Raw genomic sequence first — 24406 nt, forward strand, 5'->3', positions numbered from 1 at the left:
TCTTCAGACACTGACCCTGAGTTTGCACATGCCCATTACCAAGCAGATAAGCATTCAGCTGACAGCTCTGGGAGAAACAAATAGATATAGATAGATATAACATGGTGAGTTTCATTTCTCCACCTGCAGAACTGTGTATTGAGTGATTCACTCTCCTGAACTACAGCAGAACAGAACAAGCCTCTCTAGTGAAGTCTCTCAGGTCTTTCAAGAGTCTCTTCTGTTGTGAAAATCCAAGAGAGAAAGAGATATTTCTAAGGAGGAAAGAGTAGGCAGGAAGCAAACCTCTCACAGGATTGCTGCCTTTGAAATAACAGGATTCAGAGTCCGTGCAATTAGCTGTTCACAAATGAAAAGCGGTGCATTCCATCAGAAGGTGGAACGGGGAGGACAGACCTTCTGAAGAGGCCAGGCTTGGCTGCTGGAAGGCCCCCTCCCCAGGACTTCTCGGCCCACGCCAACATTAGCTACCAGAAGTTGCCCTCCCAATTTCCGAGAAGAATGAGTGTTGGCATCCAAGAGGGACAGGCCAGCCGCCAGTGTCTGGGTGCCGGAGGGCCCTTGTGAGGCAGAGGACCCTTGATGTAGGGAGACACGGCTTCATTCCATCTTGCAGGTGCTGCTAGCTGAGCCTCTTTGCCTACGTGGCCCTCGTCATCTTCAAAGCCAAAGTAAGGATGGGGAGAATGGGCTCAGTGTGAGGACATGTGAGCCACAGGATGGGAGAGGGAGAGTCAGGAATGATGAGGTGGACTTCTAGGGGACTTCTAGGGGCAAGAACCCATCCTGATGGGTTGGTCATAATTGCTTGACCCTGCTTAGGCAAAAAACTATAAGTGGTCTGAGGACCGTGAGAAGAGAGGCTAGCTTGGAGACTGATGGACTCAAGACCTTGGCTGTGACCTGTGTTACACAGAGAGCACTTAAGCAGTGGCCTTTGATTTCATGGCTGAAGGATTGTGCCATCTTATTCAAACCTTGAATGTGTTAGATAGTTAAGTTAGTTTGTCTTGTTCTCTGTGCTGCAAGGTTTTAGAGACAAGTGCTTCTAATTCAATAAACCTGTAACTGGAGCATTATTGAAATAAGCTATATATCTGTAAACGGCTCCTGCGGGAGCGGCAGTAATAAAGCGGTGCGAGTCCGTGATTAAAACTCGAAGGGGCCTATCGGGAGCCGCGATTGGCCCCTCCGAGTGTCAGTCCGGGCCAAGGGGCCAATTGTATTACAAAATACAATGGGCTTTACCTCTAGTGCAGGGGTAGTCAAACTGCGGCCCTCCAGATGTCCATGGACTACAATTCCCAGAAGCCCCTGCCAGCAAATGCTGGCAGGGGCTTCTGGGAATTGTAGTCCATGGACATCTGGAGGGCCGCAGTTTGACTACCCCTGCTCTAGTGTGTATACAAAGCAGTGTTTTATTGGGCACACTGGCTCTGTGAGCCCACGGGGTTCAAGCTTGGACTCCTTGACCACCTTGCTGAGCCACTCTCTCTTGGCTGGTCAGAGAGCCATTTCTGACGTCTCCTTCTGGTTTCTCTCCTCAGGGCCTCCCTGGCGTGCCTGGCCCCCCTGGCCCCCCTGGCCCTCCAGGCCAGGTGGTTTACATCAAAGGAGTAAGTACGCTCTTGGGTGCTGTTTGATGCCCAGAGAACCGTTCCACGTAGAGTAGGGCTCCCCAGCCCATTTGAACCTGCGGTCACCTTCGGGATTCTGGCCCAGCATGATGGGCACAGCCACAGAATCAGTGCCACAAAATGGCTGCCACGGAAGGCTGGGCCAGTCACAAATTACCTGCCGGCGCTTCCTTTCAGACACACAGTGGAGATCCTTGTACCGTGGTGGCAGCCGCTCCTCAAACAGTGTTGTTGTTTTTTAAGTACGCCCAATCGTATCCAGTGGCCAATCAGAAAGTGTGCTGGGCAAAAGCCCCCTCTGGCCCATCTACTTTCTAAAGACACTCGGCAGGCACCAAGAAAGCAATGACAGACCTGTCGATGGCCATTAGCTCTGGCAGCTAAAGGCCATCTGGGAGAGGTACCCAGAAGGCCATGGGCCTCTAACCAGCAAGGGGGGGGGATCATTTCCATCTTGCTCTGCTAGTGAACAGCCCCAGGGCAGCCAGAGAGAAACCCTTGGCCTGGTCTAACACTGCCAGGTCACACTCAAGATTCAGGCCAGCTGCTTCAGCAACATTAGACAGCAGTTCCCAGCTGTTCCTAGAAGCTGCTTCCATAAGACCCAAACACAAATCCATGAAACCCTGCGTGTGTCTATCTGCCACCGTACAAAAGAGCCACAAGAAAGGCGGATCGACAACCAGTTCCCATTACAAGCACGTCTGCGCGAAGGTGCAGTCTGATCCGTGAGAAATGTCCCTTCATCCAGCTGTTACAGCCATCACGTGAACCGTCATATCATTCAACGCCCAGGCTATGAAATCATTGCTGTGTTCCTTGGAGTGCTTTCTGCTGGTTGTACAAGGGATATGATCAGACACCTTTTATTAACATTGTGGGTTTTTTTTAAGTCATTATTTACCTTATTTATTTTCCTCCAAATTTTAAATAGACAGTTTTCCCAATTTCTCCCAGGCCTCAGTGCAAGACGCCAGTAAGTCATCCACCATACACGAGTTTAATTTTATCGATTGCTAAATGTGGTGTGTGTGTGTGTGTGTGAGTGAGTTTGAGCATGGCAACCAGCTCCATAGGTGAATATATATCAGCCTGTCCTGTTGCAATCCGGAATGCAGAGGCTGCATCGCTGGCCTGGGCAGCCCTCCTGAATGTGCAGAAAATCAGCTGGATGCTTGGCAGGGAAGGAGACCAACAATCTAATCAGTGAACCTGTGCAGGAAGTGCCCTCCCCACACGCTCTCTAGGGACTCCCCCAGGTGGCCAGCTGGACTTCTGCTTGCTCTTGTGGTGGCCAGACATACTCCCCGTCTGTCCCCTTCATTCCCAAAGAATTCTTAAAAGGCAGCACCCCCTCCCCCCCCCCATGTCTACAGACTTTCTTTTCTGGTGGTGGCAGCTGGTGTGTGTCCAGCCGCAGCACCAGTGTCCCACCTTATGGGTGTCCCACCTTATGCAAGAGAACGTGTAGATTCTGCACGTTATTAGAAATGCTAGGTCAACCTTACTCTGGGGTCTACATCTGGAAAATAAGAAAAGAAGTGACCCTGGCACACCCTGATCTGCATGGCCTAGGCTAGCCCAACCTCACCAGGTCACAGAAGCTAAGCAGGGCTGGCCCTGATTAGGCCTGGATGGGAGACCATCAGTTTGCTACCCAGAGGCAGGCAACGGTGAATCTCCTCTCCTCATCTCTTGTCTTGAAAGCCCTATGGGGTCACCATACGTCAGCGGTGACTTAATAGAAAACATAAATCTATGTCTAATAAAATCAGTGTCCAGTGGCACCCTTAAGACCAACAAAGAGTTATCCAAGGCCTTGAATAAATCATTGTTGGTCTTAAAGGTGCCACTGGACACTGATTCTGTTGTGCTACTTCAGACCAGCACGGCGACCCATTTGAACCTTCGTCTAATATCCACAGAAGTCCATTTCTCAGGGGTGTGCCTTGAGTCGCGCGACATACGGCCACTGTCTTCTTTAGCTACCTGCCATGGCCGCTGTATGGAGAGACAAGGTTTCCTGTTTCAGCTTCCTCAGTCCAGGATCCCTCCCAAGCTGCCCGTTTTCATTGGCCTCGAGTCAGCTGTCAGTCACGTTAAACAAAAATCATGCTGGCTGCAGATCAGCTCTGCATTGTAACATGACAGGGTGCTATCAAACCCCGGTGGCTGCATGTCAGTGAGGACAGGGAACCTGGCTTCATCGGGAAGGCCTCTTCTGATCGGCTTCTTACTAACCCTGAATTCTGAATGTGTGCTTTGAGGACCAGCCTTTTAAGATAACAGAGAGTGGTGATCCAATATTGACATGCTCTGGGGAACAAAACAAGCCAAGGTTGAAGAGAAACATAAATCAAAGGGTAGTTGTTGGGCTGAAAGTTCTTTTGACATCATTCCTGCCTCATCTAACAGACAAGAACCTAAGTGGTCTCCAAGTGTTTGTTGCCCTTGAGGGGGACAATGGACATTGCTTTATGGTGGGCTTATTTTGCCTGACCTGGATGGTCCAGGCTGGTCTGATCTTGTCAGATCTTGAGAGCTGAACCGAATCAGCCCTGGCTAGCATTCAGACAGGAGACCGCCAAAGGGGGTTGCTGTGCAGAGACAGGCAGCGGCAAACCACCCCCATTTCTGTTCATCTCTTGCCCTGAAAACCCTACAGCAGGGGAGGCCAAACGGTGGCTCTCCAGATGAGCATGGACTACAATGACCATGAGACCCTGCCAGCCGTAATCATTCTGCTCTTTCCTGTACTTGTCACGCCTTGTCGGAAGGTCTGTGTCCTGTTCTGAATGCTGCGCTTTGCTAAGGCAGTAGATAAGTTGGAACAAGTTCCGAGGAGGGCACGGAAGGTGGTCCGGGATCAGGAGAACAAGCCCTGGGAGGACAGGCTGAAGGGACTGGTATGGTTAGGTGGGAGACGAGGAGTCATACCTGAAGGGCTGCAGGTCATGTTAGATGAGACAGTGTTTGGTGAAAGGGAATAGCAGTTCTGTGTTGCCCCCGATTCAGACCAGGCCTGCAGTGAAGGGTGAGGTCACCCTCCCTTCTCACCCCTCCACAAGCTGTGATAAACCCTGGAAGGGAAGAAAAAGAAAAAGACAGGCACTCACCCTCTCTTAATGGACATGTTGCCCTATCAAGACCAGCCTTGTCCAGATCTTGCAAACTGAAGGCTGTGGCTTCCTTTATCAGGGGCCCCATCTCCTGTTGGGTCCTCCTCTTTCTCTGCTGCCTTCCACCCTTCCTAATAATCTTGTCAATTCTGGTGGGTCTTGTCTTATTGTGATGTGTGGCCCTTTCCCATCCAGGGCTAGTCACCGGGCATGAGGGGAGTGGGCAAAACTGTATGCAGGGGGCAGAGTTAAAGTTCCCTCTCCCACAGTATCGCGGCCTGAATCTAAGCTGGGGCCAGGCATGGCTGTACTCCCTCCTGTCCCTAGAAATTGCTGGGATGGCTGTCAGTTGGGATGCCTTCCAGACTCCCAGGCTGCTTCTCTCACAGAGGGCTATTATGACACAGCGCCATGACACAGCAGCAGGCCCAGACTGACACTGGGGAGATGGAGAGGGGGAGTCATGGTCATTCCAGTCCCAGAGCACACCTCTCTCCATTGCATCGGTGTATTTAGGAGGCACTCCCCCCCCAAAAAAATTAATTTGGTTAAATAAGCCACAGAAGTGCCAGCACTGTCTGTTATCTTAAACTCTCCATTCTGCTCTGTCACTGGGACAATCAACGTACTACTCTAACTGGATCAGTCTAACGCAGGAGTGGCCAAACTCTGGTTATCCAAATGTCCATGGACTACAATTCCCATGAGCCCCTAGCAGGGACATCTGGAGAGCCACAGTTTGGCCACCCCTGCACGACATGGCAACATTACATTTCCTTCCAGCTGCAGGGACGCATGCTGCATGCTGCATGGGGGTGGACCCACGGTGTGAAACAATGGACGGGCAAACAATAGTGTTTTGGCAACTTGACTAGTATTACTGAAAGCCTTACAGCTATTTCTCATGTGAGATGCAGTTATGTATTTAAGCCCTTTCAGGGGCTTTGCAAGAGAAATCTCCCCAGAAAGCACCAAGTAAATTGATGTTAATTGCATTCTGAATACATTTTCTCTGCCTGCACAGGTAAGCAGTGTTCATTCAGGAAGCCAAGAAACTACCGAAAGTAAGTTTCTTGACATCTCCCCCCCCACACACACCTTTGCTAAGTCAAGTACAGGATGTGGAATTACAGATTTTAGAGCAAAGATTGCAGGAGTCTCCTGCCCCTCCCCCATTAATACATCGCAGAGTGTGGGCTGAATCTGCACGGAGCTTTTTTTCCAATCCAAGGTCAATTCAGTACTTGCCGTCTACACTGAATGCAATTTCCATTTTGATTTTGGATGATTTAAATTTTCGCTCTGCAACAAGCAGGATTGATCTGGAGTGACCCTACCTTTCCCCCATGATATCCTGGATATTTGAAAAATCAGCATGAGTAAAGGTGCAGCTCTCTGTTTTCCCCCCGAACTAACTTGTTACCGAGCCTCCAACGTTATAGAAAAGCCCTGATTGGCCAGGGCATCAGTTCAAAGGCTTTCTCATTCCCAGGATGCAAGGTTTTACTTAAAGGGGAAGCCCTAACTTCTCTCAACAGAGTTTTTCTTGGATTTATTCTCCCTCCTTTGCTGTCTCCAATCCTCTCCCTCCCCCCAAAAAAGAAAAAGGCTCCTGCTGCATTTGGCTCCCCCCCCCTTCTGAGCTTTCCTAATCATGAGCAGAACACTTTTCTGTTTCAATGGGGAGGGGGGCGTAGAGGAACACCCGAGTTCAAATCAAGCTGAATTCAGCAGGATCCACAATGGAATAAACAAAGTAAGTGCAGAATCAGCCCTGGACCAAAATCTCAATGGGAGCTAGGTCATACTCCCAGGCACAGTGATTCAGAACCCATTTTGGAGTCCAGATTATTTCTTGATAGGCTCTGTCAGAACCAGCTGGCAGGGGATGGGGGGAACTTACTGGGGGTGGAAGGGGAAGAAGCCTGAAGAAAAGGCACAATTTCTACATCTCCTGGATGTAGAAATTACCCAGCATCATAATGACATTGGGAGTGACATTCTGGATTTAATCACAAAAGATTACTCTAAATTACTGTCAATGCCACTCTTGAAAATTATTCTGGCAGGAGTAAAGATGGCTCAGTTACCGCGGAATAAACTGTTATTTTCACAACAATGCTGGATTCCCCCACCCCCCACCCACCCCCAAATAGGGTTTTTTGGTTCCCACTGGTCACAGGAATATTCTTTGGAATCCTAGGAGAATTGATGGAATCATCTCAGGAAACCAAGCAACAATTGGATGAACATGTCAAGCTAGTCATCTACTTTGGACCATAAATCATTCAAGTTGTCTTTGTAACTTTGTTTCAGAATACCATGGGTGTCCCCACAAGCTCAAAAAGATGGGAGGCCCCAACATTAATCCCTCTGTTTAGATTAATGACGCAGCAAATGCTCAAGAGAGTCCTCTGTAATCAACACATTCATTTACTGCAGAGTGCATCTTACAGCACCATTAACACCTTCTTTCAGCTGCATTAAAAATCCATTTTTTTGGGAGTGAAATTTTTTTAAAAGTTTATTAGCCACATATTCTGCTATCTAGACCAATTACTGCACTACATCTCCCTGACTGCTGCACACATTCTCAAGATGTTATAGCTGCTGTTCTCTGTTTTGATGTAATTATTTTGTGGCATGAAGTGTTGAATTCAATTTAGGTTGAAAGCTGTTGGGAAATGAAGGGGAGACAACTTCAGTAGCACGTTCTTTATTGCCTTTTCCTTGACTCCAGAAAAGTCAAAGAAGTAGATAGCTAATGTATGCAGAAAGAAAGAAAGAAAGAAAGAAAGAAAGAAAGAAAGAAAGAAAGAAAGAAAGAAAGAAAGAAAGAAAGAAAGAAAAGGCACATTTTAAGCAAGAGAAATAAGAAAATTGGCTGAGTATTAAGAAACAGTGACTGTACAATGCACTTATTTGTGCAGACTGCCAATATCTATATTCTTTATCTGTGACTTTTCCTCATCAGGTATCCCCCCCCTTTCTGGGGATAGAAGGGGAAGAGGAGCCAGTTTGGTGTAGTGGTTAGGAGTGTGGACTTCTAATCTGGTGAGCTGGGTTCGATTCCTCACTCCCCCACATGCAGCCAGCTGGGTGACCTTGGGCTCCCCACGGCACTGATAAAACTGTTCTGACCGAGCAGGAATATCAGGGCTCTCTCAGCCTCACCCACCCCACAGGGTGTCTGTTGTGGGGAGAGGAAAGGGAAAGCGGCATATAAGAACCAACTCTTCATCTTTTGCAGCCTGGGGGTGCGAATGGAATTTTGAGAGAACGCCACCCCAAAATGGCTGCTACAGGAATCAGAGCCAAGTGCTATAATGGCTGCTGCATGGGGTGGAGCCAAATGCAGCAGCTCCCTCAGCATTTTGCAGCCATGGGAAGCATTTTCTTTTGAATGAGAGGTACCAGTAGCCCTGCTTTACAGTGGCTACCACATACTTTCTAAAACGTTTGATGAATGCCAAGCAGAAGTTCAGTGCAGGGGCAGCACACTGGAGAAAACTGCCCTGCATTTTCTATATTAGCACACCTCTTATGCAATCTTTTAAAAAATCTATATTTGCTGAGGGTATGATAAAGGACCAAAATGGTAGGGACCTCACAGAAGCAGAAGAGATTTTTAAAAGGTGACAAAATTATACAGAAGAACTATACAAGAGCGAGCTTAACATCCCTGTTAACCACAATGGGGTAGTCACTGACCTCGAGTCAGATATCATGGAATGTGAAGTCAAATGGGCCTTAGGACGTCTGAGCAACAATAAAGCTAGTGGAGGTGACAGCATTCCAGTTGAACTATTAAAAATCTTAAAAGACTATGTATTAAAAGTTCTACACTCAATATGCCAGCAAATTTGGAAAACTCAACAGTGGCCACAGGATTGGAAAAGGTCAGTTTACATTCCAATCCCAAAGAAGGGCAATGCCAAAGAATGTTCAAACTGCACCATTGCATTCATTTCCCATGCTAGCAAAGTTATGCTCAAAATCCTACAAGCTAGGCTCCAGCAATATGTGGACCGAGAACTTCCAGAAGTACAGGTAGGATTTTGAAGAGGCAGAGGAACTAGAGATCAAATTGCCAACATATGCTGGTTCATGGAGAAAGCTAGGGAGTTCCAGAAGAACATCTACTTCTGCTTCATTGACTATGCTAAAGCTTTTGATTGTGTGGAGCACAACAAATTGTGTCAAGTTCTTAAAGAGATGGGAATACCAGAGCATCTTATCTGTCTCTTGAGAAACCTTCATGCAGATCAAGAAGCAACAGTGAGAACCCGTCATGGAATCACTGATTGGTTCAAATTAAGAAAGGAGTTCGGCAAGGCTGTATACTGTCACCTTGCCTATTTAACTTGTATGTGGAGCACATTATGAGAAAGGCGGGGTTAGAGGAGTCATAAATTGGGATCAAGATTGCAGGGAGAAATATCAACAACCTCGGATATGCAGATGATACCACTCTAATGGCAGAAAGCGAAGAGGAACTAAAGAGCCTCTTGATGCGGGTGAAGGAGGAAAGTGCAAAAGTTGGCTTGAAACTCAACATCAAGAAAACTAGGATCATGGCATCCAGCCCTCTCAATTCCTGGCAAATAGATGGGGAAGAAATGGAGGTAGTGATAGATTTTATTTTCCTGGGCTCCAAGATCACTGCAGATGGGGACTGCAGCAAAAAAATTAAAAGATGCTTGCTCCTGGGGAGGAAAGCTATGGCAAATCTAGACAGCATCCTAAAAAGCAGCGACATCAGCCTACCAACAAAAGTGCGTCTAGTCAAGGCTATGGTATTCCCAGTTACAATGTATGGCTGTGAAAGTTGGACCATTAGGAAGGCCGAGCGTCAAAGAATTGAGGCTTTTGAACTCTGGTGCTGGAGAAGACTCTTGTGAGTCCCTTGGACTGCAAGGCAAACAAATTGGTCAGTCCTAGAGGAGATCAGCCGTGACTGCTCCTTAGAGGGCCAGATCCTGAAGATGAAACTAAAATACTTTGGCCACCTCATGAGAAGGAAGGACTCCCTGGAGAAGAGCCTAATGCTGGGAGCAATTGAGGGCAAAAGAAGAAGGGGACGACAGAGAATGAGGTGGCTGGATGGAGTCACTGAAGCAGTCGGTGCAAACTTAAATGGACTCCGGGGAATTGTAGAGGACAGGAAGGCCTGGAGGATCATTGTCCATGGGGTCACGATGGGTCGGATACGACTTCACACCTAACAACAACAAAGTAACAGTGCAGAGCTGATGCAAGCAAAACTGTTTAGCTCCCTCCCTGGCTGACATTAGTGCATGTAAACTTTCTCCCTCCCTTTAGATGCACAAGGCAGCCCACAAAGGTTGCCACTGGGAATATTTATAAGGAAAAAGAGAAGGGCATTTCCCTCTCCCATACACCATGCTGACTCAAGGGACTGGAATTATGTTTTTTGTCCTAGTAGATCATTATACGTATCCTACAGAGAGTCAGGCATGAACATTCGAGTCCAAAGGCACCTTTAAGTCCAACAAAGATTTATTTGAGGCTTGAGCTTTTCATGTGCAGGCACACCTCCTCAGACTATGGAACAGGGGTCATAAGAGAGAGCCAATTTACACTTCCTTAGACGGCAAAGCAGGACTAAAGAATTATCCTGGAGATTCCCTGCTGGGAAATGATGTGGTCTAGTGCTGATGCTGTCTGTCTTGTGGGGGGGAAAAGAATCCTGCTCAACTGAGATTATTGTTTTCTCAATATTTCTTTCAAAACAGGTTCCTGGGGTGTCCGTGGTCCTTTAGGGATAAAAGGTGAAAAGGGAGACCGTGGGTCACCAGGTCCACCAGGTATCATTAAAAGGCTACTTCTGATTGTAGATGGTGTACTGTTGCCATGTACATTTTTTTTTAAGTGTTGATGTTGATATTAATTCACTTTCCATGGCTCACATGAAACATAAGGAAGGAAAGGTTGGCTCGAGATGTATATACGTCTTAAAGGATACCCCTAAATGTCAGCAGGGACCCAAGAGAGCCAATCAAGGATCTTCTAAAATTTTGCAAGAGGCCCTGCTAGAGCTAAAATTGAAATAAAGTTTATTTAGAGGAGGAGTATAAATCAACTGGGCTGGGAGATTAGCAAATGTTGAGCTGTTGAAACAACTGCAAGTTCTCAATGTAATTACCAGCATGAAGAAACCCACTAAAGAGTGAGCTATTCCAGGTTTGGAGGTGATAAGCAAATTACTCCTCCCCCGATGGGAACTAGGGATGTCAGGCCCTCTGGTGAAGGGCAGACCCCCCCCCCTGCTGCCAGGTACCACTGATCAGCTAGCTGGCATGGGGTGGGGGAATAACCCCCAAACAAGGGAGGAACACCTGACATTTCAGCAACCTATGGTAGAGTATCACCAACATGCCTACGTCACTTCTGGACTATGTTGGTGGTCATGTTGGCATGTCTCTGAAACATACGATGAATCTCCAAGCTCCCAGTAAGCCCACCCCCCATCCTCTCCCAGCTACCCAAAGGGCCCAGCAACCATTGTGGGCATGCAAGGGGCCAAAGATACCAAGGAGCCAAAGAGCAGGGAACCGGTCACTACTGATCCAAGGGGACAAAAAAAACACACACACACACAATAAAAATTCACTGGCACTAAACGTCTACTTCATTCTTCAGATGTGAAAAAACTCAGTTTTATCTTCTCAATTATGCATGTGATATTAACTCCAGTATGACAGGTATTGAATGAATTGCTCTTTATGTTACTAAGGTTTACTTTAATGGATGACCATTATATTTATGAATGTATTTCAGTCCCTTGATAAATGAAATGTTACAGACTGCAGTCTTCCTCGGTGAATGAATGACCTCCCCTTAGAGGTCGATGAATGCCAACAGTATTAGAAATAGGGGTGGTCATTTTTTCAGTATCAGTTTTGGGAAGCATCAGGCACTTGTTCTAAAACAATATCTTATCAGGCTACTAGATGTCCCTGCAGATGTTCTGTATTGGTTGAAATGTTGCCTTGGGAACCAGCTTTCAAGATTTCCTCGGGCTTTCCTATACTTAGCTGTTCTGACTGTATGGGCTTTCAATGCAGGGTGCTGAGTTATGGGGAGATCTGTTTTTTGTCAGGAGGTTATCCACAGTTGAGGGATCGATAGGGAAAGTTTATCACAGACTGGTGGCTCTTTGTTGAACAGCTCTACAGCTCTTCCAGTTTTGCGGTGGTGGAGGACTAGTCAGAATGGTCTGTTTCTCACATGTCTCTCAGGAAACGCATAACTGACAGAACCTGCCTTTGTCACGAAGCCCCTGTGGATTCTTAGAATGTAAAACTTGCTCAGTCACAATTGCTTCTAGCTGGCCTCGCCGCACCACCAGAGCTTAGCAGGGCCTTGTGGGCACTGGACGCCCCAGGGATGAGAGCTGGCACGCCTGAGAGAACAGCCATGAGCCTTCAGGGAGGGCGGTATGTAAATACGGTAATAAATAAGTGACAAATCTGACAGCAAGCGAATCCTTAGGGCCTGCTCTGCCCAGTGGTCATTCTTGTGGGTTACATCCATAGCACGTTGTGACAATTTAGCCGCCTTCTTTGCCAATAAAGCCCCTCAATTCCAACCTGGATTCCACTGACCTACAAGCAGAAATATCAGGGCCTCCTCTGGCCTAATTTTGTTGTGTGGATCTTTAGTTTTGGGCAAGGGGCTTGGAACTGTTTCCTCCTCCTCTCCTTGCCTAAGCCATGAGCCTCCAGGCTCTGAAAACCAGTTGAGAGGAACGATTTGGGGCTTCCTTGAGAAGAAGGTGCACAGCTCTGAAGGAGGCCTTTCCTGAAGAAGACTTCCTTTCATCCCCTCATTTCGAGAAGCTAATGGCTAGGTTAAAAGTCCGCCATTTGGGCATGTCAGCTCCAGGGCACTTTGGGAGGAAACACATTTTCGAGACCCATTTCATTCTGGCTTCAGTCTGTGCGCTGGCTCAAAACTGCCTTGTTTGATCTGAGAGCCTCCTGGTGTGGTGGTTAGGAGCAGCGGCCTCTAATCTGGAAAGCCGCTCCTCCACATGAAGCCAGCTGGGTGACCTTGAGCTAGTTACAGTTCTCTTATAGCTGCTTCCCCAGAACAGTTCTCTCAGAACTCTCTCGGCCCCACCTACCTCACAGGGTGTCTGTTGTGGGCAGAGGAAGGGAAGCTGCTTTGAGACTCCTTCAAGTGGCGAAAAGCGAGATATAAAAACCAGCTCTTTTTCTTCTACTACTGATAAAGAAACTGGAGACTGGGGCCTAGTCTGCACACACAGGATAATGCACTTTCAATGTGCTTTGGCAGCTGGATTTTCCTGTGCGGAACAGGAAGATCTACTTCGAAAGTGCATTGAAAGTGCATTATCTATTGTGTGCAGACTAGGTCTGGGACTCTATTGGTTCTTTGTGGGAATGTTGGCACCTCTGTGGTATCAGCCTGACTAGTCGTCTGGATTATTTGCTTGAATCAGGAGTTAGACGGCATTTCTTTGTGTTGGATTTGCTCTTTGTCCAGGCAGTTGCAGAAGACAGACCAGGGAAGAGCCTTTCCTGACTCCATGTTTTGCAGGCAGCATAAGGGGAGAGTATGGAAGAATAGAATTTAAATGCAGAGAATTGTTTTGACTTTTACAAGCTGAATCTGGTAAAATGGGCCCTTTGGGAGGAGAAGAGTGCTCTTTGGCCAAAGCTCTGTGTTAGCTACACCGACGTCATGAATAGCAGGTATGCCAGCTAATATCTCTGTTAACACAGAAGAGGAAAATTAGATCTGCCACATGGAAAGGTCAAAACTGTCTCCGTGAACAATTTTCACTGATATCATTCTGAAAATAGCTGTGGACGTTGAAAAATTGGAAACTGCAGATAATTCTTTCCGCTTGCTTTCCAGGTCCTCCTCCGCCATCAACATATTTTAGCCACTTCAAGGTAGTTACTGTCTGGAAGAAGCCAGGTTATGCCTGTTTGGGTGCTTTTTTCCTGACCCATTGCAAAAGAAGCAAGTGCAATCTGCTTGACAGAAGCAAATACTCCTTGATATTTTCAGCATAACATTAGCTGTACAACATGCTGCCCTGATGATTCACAGGATCAACGAAGTGTCAAAGGCCTTCATGGCTGGCGTCAACTGGTTGCGGAGCGGCATACTGGACAGAGCACTCAACTGGCTCTTAGGAGACCTGAGTTCAACCATGGAAGCTCTTTGGATAGCCTTGGATGGCCTCTCTCTCTCTCTCTCTCTGCCTAGCCGTCTTCACTGGGCTGTGGGGATAAAATGGGAGAATCCCAGGCAGAACACCTTGAGCCTGAATGAGAGCCTGAATCTTTGGATCTAGATCCTTGCCAAAAAAAACAATAACAAAAACAACTCCTGGGCCCACCAGTATACAGGAAATATTTAATGGCTGTCCGATAGCGAGTTTCCTAATGATTTTTATCTCTCCACCAGGAAATGCTTGTTGTGCATGTAGCCTGACCCTGACCGGGTTAGCACGGCCTATTCCAGGATTGGCAGATCTCTGAAACGAGGCAGGGTTGGCCCTGGCTCATATTTGGATGGGGACCTCCAAGGAATGCCTGGGTTGTGATGAGGCCATGGAAAACCTCTCTGAACCTCCCTTGCTGTGAAAACCCCACAGGCATAAGCCAGATGGGGCTTGACAGCAAACATATGTGTATATAGAGATACGGTTTTCCAAATTTCCTTTGGCAGGAGCTTTCGTGGTTCCGCAGGGCCTGGAAAACGAAGCTCTTCCGCCAGGCCTTTGGTTGAGGTGCCCTGGCCATGTTTTTAAAGTTTTTATTTGATGTGGGATTTTATTCTGTAACCCGCCGTGAGATGTGCTACGAGAACAGTGGGTAATAAATCAAATTAATAATAATAATGATAATGATGATAATAATAAGCAGCCCAAGGTCACCCAGCTGGCTGCATGTGGAGGAGGAGCGGGGAATCAAACCTAGCTCACCAGATTAGAAGCTGCTGCTTTTAACCACGACACCAAGCTGGCTCTCTGGGGTTTGCCAGCCTCCAGCTGGGTCCTGGAGATCCCCTGGAATTACAACTAATCTCTGGAGTGCAGAGATCAGTTTCCCTGAAGAAAAGGGCTGATTTGGAGGGTGAACTCTATGGTATTATGCCCCGCTGAGGCCCCTCTACTCCCTAACTTTGCCTCTCTCCTGTCTCTACCCTAAATTTTTTCAAGGAATTTCCCAAAGCAGCGTTGGCAAGTCCAGCACATGCACAGCCTCTGTCTACATATGTTATATTCACAAATCCTCTCTGTTTCTGCCGCACGTGTACACACAAACAAATGCCGCATGCCGCAAAGTTAACAAGGATATTCCTTGTTTCCAGGGTGAAAAAGGAAGCAACGGAGGAAATGGTCTGAAAGGAGACAAAGGAGAACCAAGTGGAGAATTTTTTATGACAGGACCTCCGGGGCTCCCGGGAAGACCAGGACCTGTGGTGAGGTTTTCTCCTCCGTTATAAATTCCTCGTCCACCGGACCCTTCCCTGGCTTTTGCTCCCCCAACAACCGCAAGATTAGTCCTGCACCTCGCCTTCCTCCTCCCTTTGATTCTGAAGCCTGACAGCCAGTGTGAACATGGCTTGATGGTGTCACCTTCTTGTCCTTCAAAAGCCTCATCCTCCAACTTTAGGGGAGCATCTGTCGATTAGGCACGACAGCAAACGTGTTGAGGGGGGGGGGGGTTAGGAGCAGACCGCACGTGATTTTAACAGGCTCTCCAAAGGACTTGGCTAAAACTGTATGTTCCTAGTTTGGGGGTTTTCAGTTTGCCTTGTCCGTTTTCCAGAGTAAAACTGAAACATTGGGGATCTTCTGTTGTTCTCTCTCTCCCCCCCCCCCCCTTCTAACATTCGTTCAGAACACTGCTGGTGTGTGGTTTGCCATAATTTCCCATTTCTTCCGTTCCTTTTCACGCCTTTCCTCCATCTCTCTGACTGATGTGCCTGTGCTCATTAATAAAAGTGAGGGCATAACTGGAAGGCACGCGACAGGGAGACGCCTCCGGGGAATGCTTCGTACATGCCCAGCACTGGGATGGAGGGAAGACAAGGATAAATGTTGAGGAAAGCTTGAGTCCAGGGGCACCTTTAAGGCCAGCACATTTTATTCAAGGGGTGAGTTTTCATGGGCTTCCTCAGACTATAAAATAGGAATCAACATTACATATAAGGAGAGAGTAAATTAACAGTAAATTAGTAAACAGCATCACAAAAATATTCAACAAATCTGCAGTGTGATGAAGATGTTTAGCAGATTCAAGTGCCTTGCCAGACTAAGAAGGTGTTTATTAATTTGCTGCTAATTTATACTCTCCTGATATGTGCAGTCTGGTGATTCCCATTTCACTGTCTGAAGGAGTGTGTCTGCACACAAAAACTCACACTTCTAATCAAACTTTGTTGGTCTTAAAAGGTGCCCCTGGACTCAAATTTTGTTCTACTAATTCAACACAGCTACTCACCTGAAAGGATAGGCACTGTAAGAGATAAACAATGCAAACAGCAATTCTGGAGGCATTTGTAAAGATTATTTTTGTGTGGTGTTTGACCAATATACGTAAGCGCATGCACACATCAACAGAACATCACACACAAAGGGTTTTGATGCTGTCAGTTACAACATGTCAGTATGTTATTTTATTTTTGTTTGTTGATTTATTATTGGACTTATTGCCCGCCACTCCCGGCTAACTGGCTTGTGGCAGGTTACAAAACAGGTCCCAATACACAAGCTTCTAATAAAACCCAGTGAAAACACATATCAAATCCATCATGTGAAGAGTGTTTTTTGGGGAGTGTTTGATCATTGCACATTCCATGTCAATAACAGAGAAGGAAGAAAGAAATTGGAGAATAGCCATTTTCAGATGTTGTTTTTTAACAAAACCTGTGTGTTTTTGTTTGGACAGGGGCCAAAAGGAGACACAGTGGCTGGCCCTAGAGGCCCTCCAGGAGTACCTGGCCTACCTGGGCCTCCTGGATTTGGGCCCGTTGGACCTCCAGGACCACCTGGACCTCCTGGGCCACCGGGCCCCCCTGCAATCTACGGTTCAGGTGTGCTTCTTGCTGTCTGATGCACATATTGATAGCTGTCATTCTCCCAGCGATTCTGGGGCCGACCCCTCCTGCCCTATGTGTAAGGTGAATCCAAAACAGTTTACACAAGGGCAGAAGTCGAGGACCCCGCCAGATTAAATGGTTTAAGGAACCTGTGAACTGTTGGGAAACACGGCTGGAGCAGGTGTGGAGTAGGGCTGTGCGCTTTGGCCACCGAAGCAGCCGTGGCAGCCTGAAGCAGCCAGCGCCATGACACAAGGGGGGAGGGGCAGCGCGTGTGCCAGCACACCACTCAACACACACACACACACATGCACGCTGTGTGTGTGTGCTGACTGGGGCTGGCTGCTTCAGACTGGAACAGCTGCTTTGACAGCCGAAGTGCACAACTCCAGTGTGGAGCATCCCCCAGAGATTGTGTCTTCTTCTGCAGAGGCTCTCAACTTTTTTGAGACCTGTGAGTGCCTTTGCAATTCTGACATGGGGTGGTGAGCACCAAGACCACATCGCTTCTGCAAGAGGTGGGAGCGCCAGCCACAAAGTTGTCAGGGAGTGAAGGTATGCATAGCTCTCAGAGCAAGTCTTGAGCATTTTAGGCAAAAGCTGTGTTTAGTAGAATGCCTTTCAATCTGCACAGAAGCACTACGGGGGGAAAGCTCTACCTGGCCCTTTGTGCTTTCTAAAGAATCTTGGCAAGCGCAAGGAAAGGTGTTTGGGGGGCACCCCGGGGCCCAAGGGTGACACATTCCACAGCATCTCCTGTTCCTGAATGGGAATGGCTTGTATGCAGTCTTTTTCTTTCTTTCTCTTTATGCAGCTGCTACCTCAGGGCCACCAGGACCACCTGGAGAACCAGGATTACCAGGGAGTAGGAACTTGGTAAGGTTAGACCTGGCTCTTAGAAGCCCGCTAAGACTCTTAAGTGCAACGGAAACATTAAAACTTTCTGGCAAACCTATCAGAAAAAAAACAGAGATGAATTGCATAGTGCTGCTGTTTTGTCCCATCCAGGTTATCCTACAGGTAGCCCATCACATTCCAGCCAGCAGGAATATGGGAGGCCATACCAGGGTCTGACTCAAAGGAGGAAATCTTGTTCTTTTTTAAAAAGCATATCTTGCCTTTTGAAGAAATGGCCAAGTTGGCCATTTCATCTTGGATGCTACAAGCATGTGGGTGACTCTGCATTTTTCCCAAAGGAAAGCCTCCATGTACATTCCTGTAAAGAGCCTCTTGTGGCGCAGAGTGGTAAGGCAGCCGTCTGAAAGCTTTGCCCATGAGGCTGGGAGTTCGATCCCAGCAGCCGGCTCAAGGTTGACCCAGCCTTCCATCCTTCCGAGGTTGGTAAAATGAGTACCCAGCTTGCTGGGGGGTAAACGGTCATGACTGGGGAAGGCACTGGCAAACCATCCTGTATTGAGTCTGCCATGAAAACGCTAGAGGGCGTCACCCCAAGGGTCAGACATGACTCAGTGCTTGCACAGGGAAAACCTTTACCTTTACCTTTACATTCCTGTAAGTTGGCTCAATATTTTCCAGGTTCCTTAGAGGGACTAGTTTGTTCTCCTGCAGGGGAATCCATACTCAGACTGCTGGGCAAGTGGAGATGAGACACAGAATTTAAGCAGCTCTCTTGGGAAACTCCATTGGCCCTTTTCCCAAGGAACAAGTTTACAGATTATAAACTGTACATAGGATTTGTGAGGCACACCTGGGGGAGACAGCCCAGCCTGAGGCCGGCACCACAGCTTCGGTGCCCCCCAGCCGAGTGTGGCCATTACTTCTTGCACTGGGCACAGGAGCTCCAGAAGGCACATGGAGCAAAAGCCAATGGAGATGGAAACTAGTGAGCCGTGGAGAGAAGTCAGCCGGCTGAGGAAGAGAGGCAGCTGCCTTTCAGAGCCAGATCCTGCCGCAGCAAGCAGGCATCGATTCCACAGAGGCAACCTTTTCCCACCACCACCTGTAGAACTTTTGCCTGTCACACAAGCTTTAAAGCAGCCTGTCACGCAGCTGGGTGCTGTCTTCTCCCACTGCCATGGAGCTGCTTCCCAGTGAAGAACAGTGGAAGAACTGCCCTGGATCAGACCCACTTTCTATTGGGACCAGCTCTTGGTTCACCCCCCACCCTCGACCGGTGGCTGATCAGAGGCCCCGGAGGCCCCGCCAGAGACTGAAGTCAGCCACTGGGACTCAGCAGAGGATGCACCCTCTCTCTTTTGGGGCTCCAGTTTCTCTTAAGTTGTCTGTGGTACATTTCATTGTATTTGTTAAATTGTACCATCTACACTGATTCTCCAATGCCGTTGGAAGGCTATAAGTGAAGTCAAAATAAATGCCTGTAGCCCCTGTTAAAAAACAACCCTGTTGTAGCAAATATTCCTTGTCTTGCTTTATAATTTTTTTTCATGTACTATAAACAGTTCTTTAAAAAGATGCATATTCCTGAATGGCAGACTCTGTTGACAGATAATGCTCTGTTTTTCTGCCATGACGGTTACGGATTACAATTTCCCAGAAATACACCTGAATTCAATATCATGTGCCAGTTGCTTGTGAAAGAACAGGGTACCTGAGCTGCATAAATATTAATTCTTAGCCTTTAAACGAACATGTCCTGCATTTTTAAAATGGGCAACTAGTTGTTAAATGTGGTAACCAGCCTTCCACCTGTGTTGGTTTTCCTGCTTAAAGGTAAAGGTAAAGGTATCCCCTGTGTGTGCAAGCACCGAGTCATGTCTGACCCTTGGGGTGTCGCCCTCCAGCGTTTTCTTGGCAGACTCAATACGGGGTGGTTGGCCATTCCCTTCCCCATTGCCATTCCCTTTCCTGCTTATGCTGGTGCAAAACATGCCACTGAAAAACGCCGGCAGACATTCACAGAGGTGATTGGGCCATTTGCCTGCAGTAATGAATGTTGTGTTTTACAAATTAAGTAGTAGCTGCCCCGCTAGCGCCCGCTGTATTGGAAGTACAGCGGGCTTGATTACTAGTAATAATAATAATATTACAAAGCAGGGTCAGGTTACCACTTGCCAGAACTACTGCAGTAGAGACGGGGTTACCGGGTGCCAAGCCCCACTGATGATTAGTTGGCTGGTGCTGGGGACTTACTGGGAATGGGAGGGGACCCAGTCGACGTTGCCTGGAAGTGATGAAATCACATTAGCAACATTGGGGTAATACTCTGGTATTTGGGCAAAACTCTATGGTAGTAGCCACATTTACCATAGTTTTTGCCCAAACACCAGAGCATTGCCCCGATGTCACTGCATGGTGATGTCAGGCCTCTCTCCCATGGTTGCTAGCAGGGACTTGGCATCCCCGGAGCAGGGTTTGGATGCAGAGTGTGCTGAACGTAGATATACCGGAGTGACATGTGCCCCTTGGTCTCCAGTTTAGTTTTGGGAAGCCCAATAGCAAAACCCTGAAAGTGGCACAACCAAGTGGGTAGGGCTGGGCCAGGCGGGGGCCCCCTAGGAATGCCGTGCCAATGAGGACTGCTAGTCCACCTAGCCCCCCAGGAAGTACTGAGCCAGGGATGTTGTTGTCATGTCCTGGTCGAATTCCCCCAATAAACAGGCTCTTGGTCGAAGACATCTCCTTTTTACCGAAACGAAGGATAGCAAAAACCTACCTGGATATAAGGTGCTCCCAACCCCCCTCCCCTGGACCCCTTGGCACCAAAGCCCAGGGGCATGCCCATGCAACAAGCCCAGGAAAGCAGGAAGACAGAGGGAAGCGGTGCCTGCTGCCCGGCCCTTGAGATAGCAAAGAGGCACCAAAAAGGCCAATGGAAGTTTACTGCCGGCCTCCCCAAGGTCACAGACTTAGAATAACATTGTGTAAATTTCCCAGCTACCCCTTGGTCTTTAGTCAAGCAAAGCTTGCAGAAACAATTGCGATCATAGCATTAATATGGCATAGACAAGTTGCAGACTGAGAGTTTGAAATCAGCAGGGTGTGGATGGGAGGCAGAGCTTGTGCCCACAGAGCACCTGTTGTGCCACTGAGCCACAGCCTCTGCTGTTGCAGACAGACTGAGCGCCGAAATTTCCATCAGCCACAAGGTTCTGCCATGCTCCAAACACTCATCTCCTTGGGCTTTTTTCATCCAGATAGAAACTTCATTTTGACGAGCGATTCTTTGTATTCGATCCATTTCTCGCCTGATCTTGATTTCCCCTGTGAAAGGTGACCACGCTTAGAAATGTCGGCAGCATGGTTCAGAACGCTCACTTTGTGTCAGAAGGCACCTTGATCTACCTGAGCGAAACCAGCGAGATTTTCCTCCGTGTTCAAGAAGGGTGGAAAAAACTGCAGGTAATAATAGTTCATTTGAGGACAAGCAGCTCACTTTACATTTAAAAAAAAAACATTGCCTGCTTTGCTTTGTGTAAGGAATGAGCTGGTGCTGCGGTTAACCTGAAATGATGTTTTTTCATCTAACACCACCTGGCTTCAGTCCTTGCTTGTGTCTCATGCTCTGCTGTCTTCCAGCTTGGTGAACTGATTCCCATCTCCGCTGACAGCCCGCCGCCTCCAGCAATTTCCAACCCAGTAAGTGTCTGTGTGGTTTTTCTCATTGAGTCGGGGTTGCTGGGATGTTGACCGGTGCAATCTTTATACAGGTTTTGCTGTATTCATATTTGGCTAAGGGCTAAGTGGGCGGAGAGTGGACCGGCCCGGCCCGGCTGAGGGGCCAATCGGAAGGCAGCAGTTCTAGCCAATCAGGTGAGGGCACAATCTAGGCCCTTGCCATGACAGGCCAGAAAGCGGCGGGGAAGCAGAAAGACACCGTGAGTACAGAAGGCGGCCTTCCCCTCGGGCCTAGAAGCTTCTAGGCCCCAGGGGAAGGCTGCGCCGCCGCTGGGGGGGGGGAGGAGAAGGCCTTCCCAGCAGGCCCAGAAACGCCGCACCCGGGGGCAATGCCGCCTCTATGTGTCTGATGGGCAGCCACGGCGGGGGAGGGGGGGCTTTCAAAGCCCATTCTCACGAACAGGCTTTGAATCTAGTAGTAGCACAATATTGGGTTTCAGGAGCATTCCAGCCTCTCCATCATCAAGAGGAAGTAACATGGGACCCAGTGAATGCGTGATCTGCCGGACCCACACTTTCTGTCCCTTTAAGACAGGCAGGGATTGTGAAGATGGGGCACATGTCCCCATCAGTGCATCGGCTCATAATCTGCATATCTAACAGAGATAAATACTTTGCCTCTAATTTCAGAAAGAGAATAGTTGTCCTTTCAGGACAGAAATCTCACCTGGGGTGAAGAAAGGTGTAACATTGCAAATGTGTGTACTGAGGCCTGCAAACTCAGGGATGTGTTTCTTGGGCGGGGGTGGGAATGGGGGTAGGAATCCACAGGAAAAGAGGTTCTGTGGGCTCTAGGAATGTTTCAGGTTCACTGTGGAAGGCGATTATTGACCAGCCCAGGTGGTGCCAGCAATACACCGTCCTGTGGTTTTGTGTCTGTTTTTTAAACCTTAGTCACACATTTCTGATTTCGTTATCTGGCTGTTTGGTGATCTTACTGCTGCGCTAGTATCCTGCGATGGATGTTTTGATTCTGTTGGCTTAAATCCCGTATATTTAAAGGGCTGGCTGGATTGTTTGAATGATGAGCTGATTCAGTCCCTGTTTATTTACTGAGAAGATGGGATACAAATACCCTGAGTAAATTTTGTGACATCCAGTTAGTAGTGTGGGTCAAGAACCCTTTTTGCACTCTTAAAATCTTACTGCTTTCTTCACCCTTGTTTGCTCTGTTTCGTATGCTTCATTTTAACCTTTGAAATTTGTTGTGTGTTAAACTAATAGGAATTTCAACCCCTTCCAGCACCGTTTCCAGCTTCAAGTCCTGACAGTGAAAGGCCCAGCGTAAGTTAGAGACTTGCAATGTTCTGAGTGACATGAAAACTGAGCATTCATGCTGCTATTCTTCCATGGGAAAGCGAAAACACGTCCCACCAGCAGCTCTCCTTGCCTGCTGCCCCTCCAAATAGTGTGGAAGAAAAAAAGAAGTCGACCTCCTGTGTGCTATTATGTCACTTCCAGCTTTTTCCTGGAATGGCAACTCTATGGCTTTAATGTGTGGTGGGATTATAGAGGGTGCAACATCCTGTGCCTTGTTAGGTCACTTCTGGGGGAAACTGGAAAGTGGTGTAATTAATTAGACTTTCCAATTAAACTGTAGAATTTCTTGAGCTACTCCACATCACTAAGGGTAAATCATGTGCCTCTTTTCCCCATATTCCTACTCCTGAACCTTGCACTAGCAACCCTTCCCAGGCTACATCCTCTCAGGGGCCCTTCCCAGTGTAATGATGTAATGCAGCTTAGCAAGGATTAGCAAGGAGGTAGAGGGTGGAGTGACCTCTAAAGGGCTAAAATATTATTGCCACCCAGCAGGAAACTGACCCACATTAATGAGCCTCTTGTGGCGCAGAGTGGTAAGGCAGCAGATAGGTTGTCTGAAGCGCTGCCCATGAGCCTGGGAGTTCAATTCCAGCAGCCGGCTCAGGGTTGACTCAGCCTTCCATCCTTCTGAGGTTGGTAAAATGAGTACCCAGCTTGGTGGGGGGTAAACGGTAATGACTGGGGAGGACAATGGGAAGGCCACCCTGTACCGAGTCTGCCAAGAAGATGCTAGAGGGCGTCACCCCAAGGGTCAGACTTGACCTCCTGCTTGCACAGGGGATACCTTTACCTTTAGAGCAGGGGTAGTCAAACTGCGGCCCTCCAGATGTCCATGGACTACAATTCCCAGAAGCCCCTGCCAGCATTCGCTGGCAGGGGCTTCTGGGAATTGTAGTCCATGGACATCTGGAGGGCCGCAGTTTGACTACCCCTGCTTTAGAGGGTGGAGTGACCTCTAAAGGGCTTAAAGATTATTGCCACCCAGCAGGAAACTGTCCCACATTATTTTCAAAACAGAACGTAACTCCGCCCCTCTCCCCATAAGGGTGATGTGGACGGTCCCCTGCAGCTACTCCCCCTATTTCCCTGGATTGGAACAGGCTCCAGGAATGTCACGACATGGCCAGAATGTACACAACATGAAGTGAGTCTTCCCTTTTGGAGCGGGTGCTCCCGGAAGCAGCCCAGGAATGGATGAATGAGTCAGTGCTCTCTTTTCCAGCGGGGCTGCAGGAGAAGAGGTTCCATTCCAGAGCTCAGCCCCTCCCTCCCCTTTTTCCTTGGCTCTGCAGCCCAAGCAATGCTCCCAGCCAGCAAATCCTGTCCTCAAGAGTGCGCCCAAGAGGCTGCTCAATCAGGAGGAGATTGAGCAGTGGTCCCCAACCTTTCTGAGGCTGGGGACTGGCAGGGCAGCGGGCCGCGCCCACGGGCCGCGCATGCTCAGGCCGCGCCCGCGCATCGCACATGCTTGGTCCGTGCCCGCGCATTGCGCCCGCACGAATGTTTCATGCACGGCCCAAATCGTGCGTGCGCTGCACTTTCGTGCATGCGTGCGTGCGCAAAAGTGCCGCACATGCGTGGTTTCGGCCGCGCATGCGCGATGTGTGATGCGCGGGCGCGGCC

The 24406-nt window shown here is 48.3% G+C and overlaps 1 protein-coding gene across 5 annotated transcripts in view; it reads left to right on the forward strand.

Annotated features, from left to right (window-relative positions):
• Window positions 1-24406, forward strand: part of COL15A1 (collagen type XV alpha 1 chain) — a 161886-nt gene that overhangs the window by 130012 nt on the left and 7468 nt on the right. For 2 of the 5 annotated variants that reach the window (XM_077302953.1, XM_077302951.1), the window contains 11 exons: window positions 1548-1616; window positions 2572-2613; window positions 5781-5820; window positions 10513-10584; window positions 13664-13701; window positions 15131-15241; window positions 16714-16858; window positions 17679-17740; window positions 21056-21184; window positions 21362-21421; window positions 22685-22744. In XM_077302953.1, coding sequence (XP_077159068.1) covers window positions 1548-1616; window positions 2572-2613; window positions 5781-5820; window positions 10513-10584; window positions 13664-13701; window positions 15131-15241; window positions 16714-16858; window positions 17679-17740; window positions 21056-21184; window positions 21362-21421; window positions 22685-22744 — 828 coding nt within the window. Of the gene's footprint in view, window positions 1-1547; window positions 1617-2571; window positions 2614-5780; window positions 5821-10512; window positions 10585-13663; window positions 13702-15130; window positions 15242-16713; window positions 16859-17294; window positions 17420-17678; window positions 17743-21055; window positions 21185-21361; window positions 21422-22684; window positions 22745-24406 lie in introns of those variants that run through there. The other 3 variants (XM_077302954.1, XM_077302952.1, XR_013225305.1) reach the window with 3 other exon arrangements.

The sequence above is a fragment of the Paroedura picta genome, chromosome 11 (assembly GCF_049243985.1).
Source record: "Paroedura picta isolate Pp20150507F chromosome 11, Ppicta_v3.0, whole genome shotgun sequence".
Lineage (NCBI taxonomy): Eukaryota > Metazoa > Chordata > Lepidosauria > Squamata > Gekkonidae > Paroedura > Paroedura picta.